General features: G+C 36.2%; 1 protein-coding gene across 4 annotated transcripts in view; it reads left to right on the forward strand.

Moving 5' to 3' along the window:
- Positions 1-2,798: 2,798 nt before the first annotated feature.
- Positions 2,799-12,578, forward strand: part of svila (supervillin a) — a 46,221-nt gene continuing 36,441 nt past the window's right edge. For 2 of the 4 annotated variants that reach the window (XM_046853462.1, XM_046853463.1), the window contains exons 1-5: positions 2,800-3,328; positions 8,686-8,746; positions 10,387-10,478; positions 11,793-11,859; positions 12,031-12,173. In XM_046853462.1, coding sequence (XP_046709418.1) covers positions 3,274-3,328; positions 8,686-8,746; positions 10,387-10,478; positions 11,793-11,859; positions 12,031-12,173 — 418 coding nt within the window. In that variant the 5' untranslated portion in view covers positions 2,800-3,273. Of the gene's footprint in view, positions 3,329-8,685; positions 8,747-10,386; positions 10,479-11,792; positions 11,860-12,030; positions 12,174-12,578 lie in introns of all 4 variants that reach the window. The other 2 variants (XM_046853461.1, XM_046853464.1) reach the window with 2 other exon arrangements.

Below are 12,578 nucleotides of genomic sequence, written 5' to 3' on the forward strand. Positions count from 1 at the left end.
TTTTTTTTTTTTGCATGTAATTTAACTTAAGATGCATCATTTGTTTTCTTCTCTTGTATGAATGTGACATTCTTATTTTACTTGAAAACATCTATTTACTTATTTCTAGATTTTTTACGTATATTACTTTTCAATCTCTAATTTATCTGATAAAAAGAATTCCATATTTTTTTTCCCCTTTGAAAACCAAATGTAGATGTAATGTACAGCACTTTGAGAAATGTAGTGCAAATTCAGTGATTTCAAGTTATAAACTATGATTCAGTAACGTCAATGTAATTAAAAATCCAGAATAAAATGGCAGCAATCACACACGTTTTCAGACATGTTTTAACTTATTGTCATCGGGTTAAGCAATCAAGGTTACAAAGCATAATAGGTCACCTTTGTCTTAACTTGTACCTTTATCCTTCTTAAGCAGTGTACTTGAGTTTACTGTCTCCAGTTTAGTTGGATCTTATTTAAAGATTTACTTCCCTGTGGAGTATCACTTAAGCAACATCAGGCCAAGCTGAAAATCTGTACCCTTGTGTGCACCCACAGGCACCCATGCATGTGCCATCAACCTTTAACAATGCGCTTTACATAATGGGATGAGGTCATGCGTATACCATGCGTCTCTTGAGACAAACGTTCTCGTACAGGACCATTTTATACAGTTTATTATGTCTAATGAGAAGTGTAGCCCTCACCACAGATGAATAAACCACTTAGTAGGTTCCAGTTGAAGTCAGACATCATATAGTCAGTGTTGGGGTTTAGTCCCAACCTTATAGCATCTCAAGTGCTGATTATTTGGAGCATTAGCTCATGCTGTGGAATGTCTTTGATCTTGTCAGTTCGTGTTCTGTAATGTTTCCTGAAAAATGGGCTTTAGATCTCTTACACAGCCTTCACATCATTCTGATTTGCAGGGTTTACGCTATAAGGGAAGTGCCGATGTGGATTTGAATGACAATGTTCATTTTTGCTTCATTTCTCTCCTGAGTTCTGTGTCTGCATGAGAGCGTGTTTCAGTGATAAGTGTTGCAGTGGAAACATTGAAGGCAGGATAATGTGCCAGAAATAGTCTAGTCTAAATGCCATTCTGCATGTGCCCTTGACCTCTCACCAACGGTGTTCTAACCCTTTCTCTGGCCATATCTCCCCCTCTACCCACCTTTTTTCTAGCATGTCTACGTCTTTCCTCTTTGATCCTCTTCCCCTCTGTCTTGATCATGCTTTTTTTTTTTTCTGACCAATTTATTCAAAGGGCTGGATTTGTGCTGGCTTTAATGAAGCCCTCCTGCAAATGAGTTTAAAGATAATCTTCAAACTAAATAACAATAATAATCAAAATTATCTCTACTAAGGATAGGTAATGTGTTCTAAACACAGATAGGACTTATGTCCATTTCCATTCATGTAGCAGTACCTGCAACATTAGATTATAATATTATATCATATATTTAATAATGGGTTCTTTGAATGATGTGGCGTCTCCATTGTGAGAAACACTAGCAACAGAAGTGACAATGGAGAAGCTTTGAGCAGCAGTTTAACATTAAAATTTGACTAGGAGAATTACTTTGTATATGTTTCTACAGTAGTCACTGGTTGGTAATATTTCAAATTACTGTTTACTGTTTTTAATACGCTGCATGCCAAAAATATTTTATCATATGGATGCTGTAGATTTGTGAGTTCCCTTAGTTGTAACTTAAGGGGAAGCCTGTTCCAACATGAAGTCTTTTAAATAAAAATTTATTTTAAAAAAAAATAATAAAAAATAATAAAAAATGTAATAATCGAGGTACAAAAGCATGTTTTGCCAAGGTTAAAGTGTAAGCGCTTTGGTGGCCTGCACAAAGCCCTGACCTCTACCCCATTGAACTGACTATGGTATAATTGCTGTATATGAAATGCTGTATATGAAACATATACAGCATTGCCTTTTTTTAATGCTCTAGTGGGTAAATGGGCAGATATCCACATTCATGTTGCAAAATCTAGGATAAACCCGTCCCATTGGATTTGAGGTTATTAAAACAGAGGAGAGGACAAACTTTGAAATAGGATGTTAAAAAAGCACACAACTGTGATAAAGTATTCACATACTTTTGATCATGCATTCCATGTCGCTATGTGTGAGGTATCAAATTTTAGGTCCTGTAGTCTGTAAATTAAAGAATTAACTAGATGAATGCTTTAGGGGCTGATGTAGGGTTTTTCACCAGTGATAAAGCCGGTCTAATAGAGTAAATATTTCATCACTATATAATTTGGTATCAGTGTTGAAGCAGATGTGTTGAATGTGAGGTGGTATATGTGAAAGAATAGAGAACTAACTACATTGTAATTCATTTAGACAAGTATCCTTGTACTATTGTACTACTGGGGTATTTGCTACAGGAATGCAGGGTTCTTTTTGGAGGAACTTGCTCTGTGTATAGGTAAAGTGAAACCCCACAAACATACACTCGCACACATCAGAGGTAGTTCTGTTCATTATGCTGTATGATCAGTATCTCTCCCCCTTTTTCTTGCTCTCATTCTGCACTAGCGCTGTCCATGTGTCATCGCTCAGTGGAATTTCTCATTCCTGTGGGGCGGTCCTTCCTTTCTCTCTATTTCTTCAGTCTTCCTCTGCTGTGCTTGAGTTTAAAAGTACAGTGCATAAACACACGCACACCCACACACCCTTCCCCTTTTCAATTCAGTAATCTGATTAGCATTATTTGAACAGCTTAGCACAGTGCTGCATTAGCCTGTTAGCTGTTCTTCTGCCAGCAGTCAGTAGGCTCTGATCCAGCTCTATGCAGTCCAAAGCCAGCTCTAACGGACGAAACACTTAAACGAGTGCACTTTCAGAGGAGCTGCTCTACGTTGTTCATCCTGCTGCCCTGTCTCTGTCATGCTAATGCTAATCACTCTCTCTGCTTTATATTCAGCCTCTCTTGCTTTCTTCACATTGTGCTATCTTTTGCCTTATCTCTCCATTTCCTTCTTTCACTCTTTCTTTCTCTCACTCACTCTCTTCCTCCACCCTGCATGAGCGCTGACTGTCCGAGGACTCCTGCAGGCGAGTCTGCATCACCTTGAAGTTCGCTGCTGCCTCCCCGCAGTCCCCTCCCTCCATACTCCTCCTTCAGTCCTTCTCTTGCTCTCCTCCTCCTCCTCCTCCTCCACCACCACCTCTTTCACGTCCTCCTTTATTCCCATCTCTGTCCTTTTTTCCCTCTCTCTCTCTCTATCTGTCCTCATTCCAGTCTTCTTTTTATCTTTTTTTCCAAAATGTATCAGAACGTGTGGATTGCCAACTATCTCAGCCATGTCAAGTGCTGTCAAGGTGAGTAAGAGGAGAGCAGAGGTTTGGTGATTGGTCCGTCCTGTTACTCTGCATTGTTTTGTTTATTAGGGCTGCTTTAGAAATATTTGTGCAGGAGATGTAGCCTCCAAGGACATGCTGATTAAGAACAAAAGACTTTCTGGGAGTGATAGAGAGAAGTGATAGAAAGAAAGAAAAAGAAAGCAAAAAAAAAAAAAAAAACCTTTCAACAAACACAGAGTGAAACCTTGTGCAAATATCTTGGCTCTTTGACACTTTTTTCTCTCATAGGAATTTATTCAGTAGTTAAATGTAAAAGCGCGTATTTCTGGTATATCTGTGGCAGCGTCTGTTTGACTTTAACAGTGCATGAAGCGCTTTCACTGTTCAGCTGCCAAATTGTAGGTTTATGGTTTTGTTTTGGCCTCTGTGTATATTTGCTTGGGACATGACTTCGTTTATCCGCTGTGTTTTGTTGGTCTTCTGGTTGGTTAAATGCAGGGAAATTCATAACACGTGTGGGACAGTGTTAATGTTGCACTGTCGGGCTCACTCTTAACTATTAAACCTTTTGTCAGTGTGTAACACGCTCTTGAATGTGTCCATAAAACAGTAATGGCTTGAAGTGATTAGACAGTAAAATGGGTTTAATATGTTCATATGTTCTTCAGCTTAACTGTGGCTGCACAAACTCTCACGCTGGCCTTCATCATGGGTAGTTTTTAAAGAAGCCAGGTATTCTTAGATGTGCTTAGTTTGACACACATAATATAAGTTTGGCTCATGATGTAACTGGTTATAGATATTGAAACGACAAACTTCCTATTGGGGTAATTCTATGTCACTAGAAATCTAATCCTTCATTAGCAGTGCCATGCGCTGCAGTGAACCCCAGCTGCCATGCCACCCTGACAGTTTGCAGTGAAACGCAGCAATTCAATTAGAAGGCGTTCCCCATTTTAAAATATTTCATCTACAAAATGTCTAACTTCTGAATTTTTTTTTTTTCCTTTACTACCATCAATACTATACTAATATTGCAACAATAAAACATTGTTGTTATGAACTGTGTTTTTGTCATTTTGCTTTAAGGCAAATTGCAGCGAGCCAAATAATCTTAACTGCAAAATGAATGAACTTTTGTTATAAATACAGCCTTATTATTATATGCTGCTAACCAGGTTGTGACATGTTCTGTCTCATGCTTATTGGCTCTAGATGATTGTAGCATGACTTCACATAAGCCTGCATGACTTGTGCATTCTGTCACTCTTATCTCCACTTCAGAACATTATCTATCATTGTCTGCTCTTTAAAACAGGTGTGCAGCTTGAATGCTGTATCTCATGATAAAAGAAATTACTATGCCAAATGAATTACATAGCCCGGATTTTTCTTTTCACGGCCACGTAGTTTTACTATTAGGGCTGGGTTTTAACTCTTTCAGAAATGAATGGGTGTGGCAGTGTGTGTATGTGCGTGTGAGTGAGGAGCTGTGGAATAGCAGGCATGCCATTAATTGTCACACCAGACTGTATTATTAGCTTATGGCCCCATGATGGCTGTAAGCCAAGCAGATCGGCCATTATCTGATATATACTAGTAGCAATATGTTTGTAGTTTATAAAGCATTGTTTATGATACCTCATGATAGTTCTTGTTGATGCTTATCACTCACCTAAATTCATGTTATGGATTGTGAATAAATTTAAATATATTTGTGCACTTCTGATATACCATGGTTAAAGGCTGCATTTGTTCATTTTCGGGGCGGCATAGTGGTGCTACAACTAGTTTGCCACAGTAAAACTAGGATTTCCAGGACATTTCCAGTCTGAGGCTACTGTTTATGTGGAATTGCAAAATGTTCTTATCTGCTTGAATTACCTTTGGCTTTATGATTAACTTTAGCAATTTAATTTTGACAGCAAGACAGATCATTTTTGCTCCTATTGACAGTCAATGCACCAATTCATTCTATATTTGCATAAAGTTAAACTATTTTAAACTTTGCCATGTCTCTAGGCACACTTACATTTAGTTATCAACGAAGCCGCCAGCTCTCAACTGAAATGATGGTTCCAGGATTTTGTTACTTCAAGTTGCTTTTTCAAGTGTAATTACAAAAATAATGTATATGCATGTCATGGGTATTGATTGAACACAATTGAAAAGTCTGGAAGGACATTTATTTCCACCATACCAAAGCTTTTGACAATGTTCATGATCCATGACAGCGTTGCTGTACAGGTGTAAATCTGATTTTTGGGTGGCAGATTCTAAAATTGAATAGGGAGATCTGAGTATTGATCTTGAAGCACAACTTGTAAATATTACTTCTCCGTTGAATATGCGACTGAAAATTTCATGCCATTGCTTGTCCTTGTTTGTAGCCAGGATACTAGATCTATGTTCACAAAATCATGTCCAAGTCCCACACCAAGAGAACAGATGGTGATATTTTATAAGGATATTGTTGTAGCATGGCAAAAGGCATTGTAATTTCATGCAGCCTTGAAGAATTTGACATTTTATTGCAGTATGTGCAGGAGCATGTCCTCTGTGAGGTGTTTTTAATAATCCAAGAATAAATTAAAAGAGAGAAAGGTGCTTTAGACTTGTCACAGGTACTTTACAGCGCACTGAAATTCTTTCTTCTCATATCCCAGCGATGTTAGGAAGCTGAGGTCAGAGCACAGGGTCAGCCATGTTACAGCGCTTCTGGAGCACAGAGGATTAAGGGCCTTGCTCAAGGGCCAAAAATCAGCAGCTTGGGAATACCGAGATTCAAACTCCCAACCTTCCGATCAGTAATCCAGAATAGGTTAGGGAAATAGGGTCAGCCAGAGCTGCTTAGCTCTGCCACTTTCATTAGAAAGCAGCTCATGATTGGATACTACTATTGTTTGCTTCTAGTATAAACCGGACAGTTTTAATATAAGGTATGCTACATGAGGCTAATTAGTGACGGATTTTATCCATTTCTGGTTACATTTGATTTAGATCCAATTATTTTTTTATTTTAGCGCACAAACCCCTATTGATCGAATTTGCATATTTTGCAATCTATAAAATGAGTTAATAAACGATAAAAAATATATTGTGTGTTAAATCTTTTGAATAAGACTGCATATTATTTCATGAGTGTGCATCAGTTTGGGGCTGACAGTGAAAAAGATTACAGATGAAAGTATTGAGAAAGATGCTTATTCATCTTTATTATCAGTGAGTCACTCCTTGGAGAGAATAAGTGTCTGAAATTACGATTGCTGGTGGCTACAAGCCTGATGAGCCAGGTGTCGTTTGCTGTCGTTATCTGTTTTGTTACTTGATCAATATTAAGGTGTGAAGCTGTGATACTGTTAGTAGTGAGTGTGTGATTCCAAGCTCTTGATTTTAGCCAATATGATTAAACAATGAATGTGTTTTCTTTCGACAACTTTAATTTTCATTATTTTTTTTTCCTTTTTGCACCATGTGTGTTTTTTTTTGTGTCTCTTAGCATTGCTATCTCTCTACATATTTTTGCCTGATCAGCTGGTGCTGTGCTTCATGAGGTGAAAGGAGATTTCTAGGCAGTGAGGAATGTTTTTAGGGGATACTCTTCCCAGCTGTGAAAACACTCTCGATACCAAAACATAACAGAGTACTGAGAGTAGCTCCAGAGCTCTCGTTTACTCTGCCATCTCAAATGATGTTTATAACAAGTGAGGGAGTTGTAACAATGACCCGCCCATCATTGCTTAAGATTTTTATATGAAAGGGTAGATTTGGAATAAGAATTGTGGAGGTGTCTGTGGGGGTGCTGGTTGGAATTAAGACAGTGTAGCGGTCATGTGATGCTTGTATATTATTCATCTTTTGCTTTTATAAGAATTGCTATTGTTTTAGTTGTATCACCACATCTGGGTGATTGTTCATGTCCTTTGTAGAAACATAAATTAAACATGTACAATGCTTGTTTAAACCACAGTATCATTTTAAAATCTTACTAGTGTACTTTGTGATTAGTAGGGGTGTAATGGTACGTAAAATTCACGGTTCAGTATGTACCTCGGATTTTTAAGTCACAGATCGTTTTAATTTTCTGTATGGTTGCCAAACATAAAATTGGCTGTTGTTTTTTTAATTAACCTTGTTTATTGTACTAGCATTTGTGAACATCAGCAGTTTACAATGTTTTAAAAAATGTAAATAAAATGCTTGGGTTAAAAAAATAAATAAAAAATTCATATATATATAATAAATGCAATACACTTTTTTATTGTATTGATTAAATTGAGTAATTTGATAAAATTAAATAAATGGAATTTTTAATGTAGTAGTTTGTTAGAACCTATATATATATATATATATATATATATATATATATAAGTGTGTGTGTGTGTGTATGTATATGTGTGTGTGTGTGTGTATGTGTGTGTGTGTGTATATATATATATATATATATATATATACATTATATATATATATTAAACTATATTCTGCACATAAAACAAGAATTGCATTCGGTACACGTGCACCGTACCGACATTCATTCATCTTTCATTTAAGGTTTTCTCCTGGTCAAGGTTGTGGTGGTTTGATCTAGGAAATGCTGGTATGAGTCGGAAATGCACCATGGATGGTATACTAGTCTAGACATATTAGGATATTATTGTATCACAATAACAATCCAACCCCCAACACATTCACATGATGCCGAGGGTCAAGTTACGGTAAACCAGTCCAACTACTGACATGCTTTTTTGAGGGTTTAGAGGAAAGAGGTACACTGAGAACACCTATAATGATGCCACAAAACTCCATCTAGAAACCCAGACTATATACCTGCTATTTTTCTAAACAAACCCCATTTAAATCTGAATTTTTTTTTTTATATTGCACAGAACTACACAAAACATTCATGTGGAAGTAAAAAACGTCATCATAAAAATCTATCAAGCACGGGGAATATAATCTTAGCTAATGTTGATTGGTTTACTGCAACCCCATTTTAAGGATAGTGAAAGTTATTAAGGTCCCCATGAACAGCAATAGACTTCTTGCTACAGCCTTTTCCTAAACATGTGGGTTTTGCTATGTACAGATATTGAATTATTCTTGTTTGTTGGGCAATTCTTTGTTTTGTTGTTGTCAACATTTGCTATTTCCTAGAATAAATAGAACCATTATGTATTTCATGTGTTTATGAGGTGAAAACTGTCTGCAATATGTCTAAGGAATGGGGTCACAGCATTCTCTGCCTGGTTCTGGTTGTTTTTTGTTTTAGTGGATTGATTTAGTTGTTAAATATGCTTTCACTTAACATCTCCGTCATCGTCCTTTCAGTATTGTTTTAAATAAAAACGGTCCTTTTTTTTTATTCTTCTCAACAGGCATCACAGGGGAGGCCATCACCAAAGTTTCCAGACCCAAACTACAGCAAAGGGCATTTAGGTAAATGTTTATTGCTTTAAAATGCTAATTTGTAAACAAGTTTGGGAAACTGTTGAATTTTCCAGCCTTGTGGTTCATCCAAAAACTGTTACCATAAAGTTGGAGGCACACAGTTGTATAGGATGTCTTTTGGTTGCAGTAGAACAAAGTTTTACCTTCACTTTACCTTGAACCAGGAGACTTCAAGACACAGCAAGCTCTATGAAGACATGCTTTTCATTGGTTTAAATGGAAGATCTTGTGGGTGTGATTTGAAATCTCAACCACACAAGGAAATCTATTGGAACATCATCTCAGAAGAGTGGAGGTTATTACAGCAAGTGGAGACTAAATGTGGAATGAGATGTTCAAAAAGTACATGCAAACTTATGGTCAGGTGTCCACAAACTTTTGTCCATATAGTGTATTTGAACTTATTTTATTTAAAAGATTAATATTGAATAAACAAATTCTTTATTCTAGCATAGTTTAGAGTATTAGTAGCATTTGAAAGTTATGCCTCTAGCACAGAAATATGAGGGCACTGGGTTACCTCAGTTTCCCTAATCAGTCTATAACAAACATGATTGCTCTTTTTTATAAAAAACATGATTACTCTGATTGGCTTATTTTGGTAATAATCTAAGAAGATGCTATTTTTTGTGTTGTCACACCAAAGAACCAACAAAGAACATAAAATATTTAACAATAGAGCTGTTTTTTAGTACTGTATATCTGCATCTTCCAAGGTTTTAAGGCTCTAAACCATGTAATTATTCTACTATAATAATTCTATTTAAATTTCTAATATTAGGATGCATTTTGAACATTTGTGCAATCATCAGTAAAAAATAATTAGTTATTGATTCACTCTTGTTTCATAGTATTGATGTGGCTAAGACTCTGCTAGATCAGATAAATGCCTTGGATTACCTTTTGTCCTTTCTGCTAATCCTGATAAATGCTTTGATCATGTAAAACTCCTTGTTCAGCATTACCAAAATTGCCATGTTGTCTTTTTTTTTTTTTTTTTGTATAACATGGCTAAGATAAACAAAGATAATCTGATAGTAAGAGATTAAACTAAAAGAAATGCATTCTCATAATTACCTTTGTAACCTCTAGCCAAGCTTTCTTGTGTTTTTCACATTTACTTGAAAATGTTTTTGGACATAATTGTAAGCTCATATGCAGGATATAATACCTTTTGCTCTTGTAAATAGTTCTTGTTTTTTTGTTTGTTTATTTATATATATATATATATATATATATATATATATATATATATATATATATATATATATATATATTTTTTTTTTTTTTTTTTATCCCTGTCCAATCCTGAACATTGCAGCATGCCTGTGACCTCATTTGCTGTCACTGTGGTGCTTATAGTAGTTGGAGAAATTGCACTCTTGCTAGCTGTGATGTAGAATTCCATAGTGCTCAGATCTGAAATGTACCTTTTCTGCCAGGTCATGGTTGTGCTGATTTTTGCAGTAAAACTACAACAATGGTTTTTTAATTTTTATTTTTTATCCAGTTCAAATTTTGTGCTGACATTCAGTTTTTGCTGCCTTGTATTTCTGTTAGCATGTGTGACTTTTAGCTTAAACAGTTTATTCTCTTTTTTTTTTCTTCTCCTGTTTCTGTCATTGCAGCCTTCATAAACAGTTCTCATCCGAGGTTAAAGACGACATTGCCCAGACCACAAAAGCTGTCGATGTCAATCATATTGTCTCTCTACCCAAAGGTATCTCTACACAAAGGCATAATTACAGTTTTGAAAGCGTGAAATAAGCCATGTTTGATTTTTTTATTATTCATTACTGTATGATCCAACTGGTTGTAATTTTTGAAAATGCACTTATAAATGAAGATACCAGACATACTTTTCCTTGTTACTGGGGTGGTGTCACCAATGGGTAAAGCTTGATGGTGGTCCTAAAGGTCCAGTTATTTACCTCAAATAATTTTTCATATCTTTTACCTATGGTTCTTTCCCAATGACAATCGAAAGAACAGTTTAGTACCTTTTTGTTTCTGAGCTCTACCACTCAAGGTCCATGGAAACAGTATCACAACCAAGTCTTTCAGTATGTATCCAGAGTTTGTTGGACACAAGGTTGGGGCAGGGTTGGGGGTTGAGCTTCATGTAGGATGATGGTCTATTTTTGGTTGGCTGGGAGCCATCTGTTGTTCTGCACAGGCATATTGTGTTAGGCAAGTCTAAAGCATGTATGTTTAATAACCATAGAACAGAATTTGGGTGAATTGTCACAAGCGCACCATCAGGTAAGGACTGAAGTCATGATTGAATGTGTTGCTGTTTAGTTTACAATTGAGAAAATGTGCTTTCAAGCTAAATCTAAATTGCTGATGATTAAACGGATGAAATGCAGTAAGTGTTGGACTGACAAGCCTAGACTGTTGTACTGAATCATATGCTTTAATCCTTTTAGTTCTGTTGTTAATTACATTATCTATGGTTAGGCATGTAGCCCATGTTTTAGATGGGATCATGTACCTTACTGAAGCATGGGTTTAGTCCCATGTCAGAGTCTAGAAAATAATATGAAGCCTTTTTCCTTGCCTGGATGCACTCTGGTTACAGCTTAAACACAACATTTGCCACACTTTAACCAAGTGATTCCATTTGAAACACATTTTGCTGCCTTAAATCTATTAAATGAAGCATTTGTTTGGTAGAAAGGTTTGGCACTCTTGTAGCTTTATTTCAGCAGCTGTGAGTGTAAAGGCCAGGAAAGTCTGAGCTTTTGGAAGATTCTGTATTCAGAATGTTTCTTTTAGTCTCAGGCTGATTTACTCTGAAGGTAAATTATTTGTTTCATAACTGAACTAAACAAAAATGTTTTCCTTGTTGAGATTTCGAGCTAGTCCCAACTTGAATAAAAGGTCATTAAAGGAATTTCATTTTATCCTTAAACTCGGGTATGGTTCTGTATTCTTGTTTATTTTTTTCTGATCTGTGTATTCATAGTATCTGTTACTTCATCTATATCTGTGTGTTCCGTTTTACAAAGATAATATTTCTTTTTCTTTATAGTCTCGGAGTTAAGGAAACGTTTTGAGCGTGTCAGTAATAGTCAAAGTGACTGCTGGGACATGAACAGGTGAGAGATTTTAATTAACTGTTATTCCAATGAGCCTGTGTTTATGGACATGGTGCTCATGTTAATAAATTTAGAGGGCTACAAAGATTTATATTGCAAGCCTGTCTGTATTTGCACGACTGTCGTTTCATGCCAAAGAGCTGTTATATCCATCTCTCCTACTCCTTTTAGGAAAGAGCGAATTGCACGCCGGCTGGAAGGAATTGACAATGACCTTCAGTTTTCAGTAAGCGCTGGTCTGGTGACCAATCGGCTTTTGGAGGAGGACACTCCCAGATACACTCGTGCCACAGACTTGTGTGAACCATGCCCAGGTACAAAACGTCCATTGTATTAAAGGTTTTAAAAAAGATTATGCAATTGTAGTGATTATCAAAAACAACTTTAATCAATATAAGGGTTGCCAGGTTTGTTATTTTGACATTGTATATTCCCTTTCCTTTTTTTTTTTTTTTTTTAAATGCAGTGTTTTCTAAATGGTAAATGAATTGTACAATCCCATTGGATTCTATTGTGCTCAAGCCAATTCATTTTTGGATGCATGGCATGTCATTGGGCAAGATTACTTGTACACATGCAAACAAGTGAGCATTTTTGTAGCTGGAATATTTACCTATGGAGGCTATTGTGGAAAGTTTATGGTGTTCTCAGTGTAAGAACTCCTACCACAAATATGCTACTCACATATTTATTTTATAATGCAAGCATTGTGTCTGTTT

The sequence above is a fragment of the Silurus meridionalis genome, chromosome 7, assembly GCF_014805685.1.
Source record: "Silurus meridionalis isolate SWU-2019-XX chromosome 7, ASM1480568v1, whole genome shotgun sequence".
NCBI lineage: Eukaryota > Metazoa > Chordata > Actinopteri > Siluriformes > Siluridae > Silurus > Silurus meridionalis.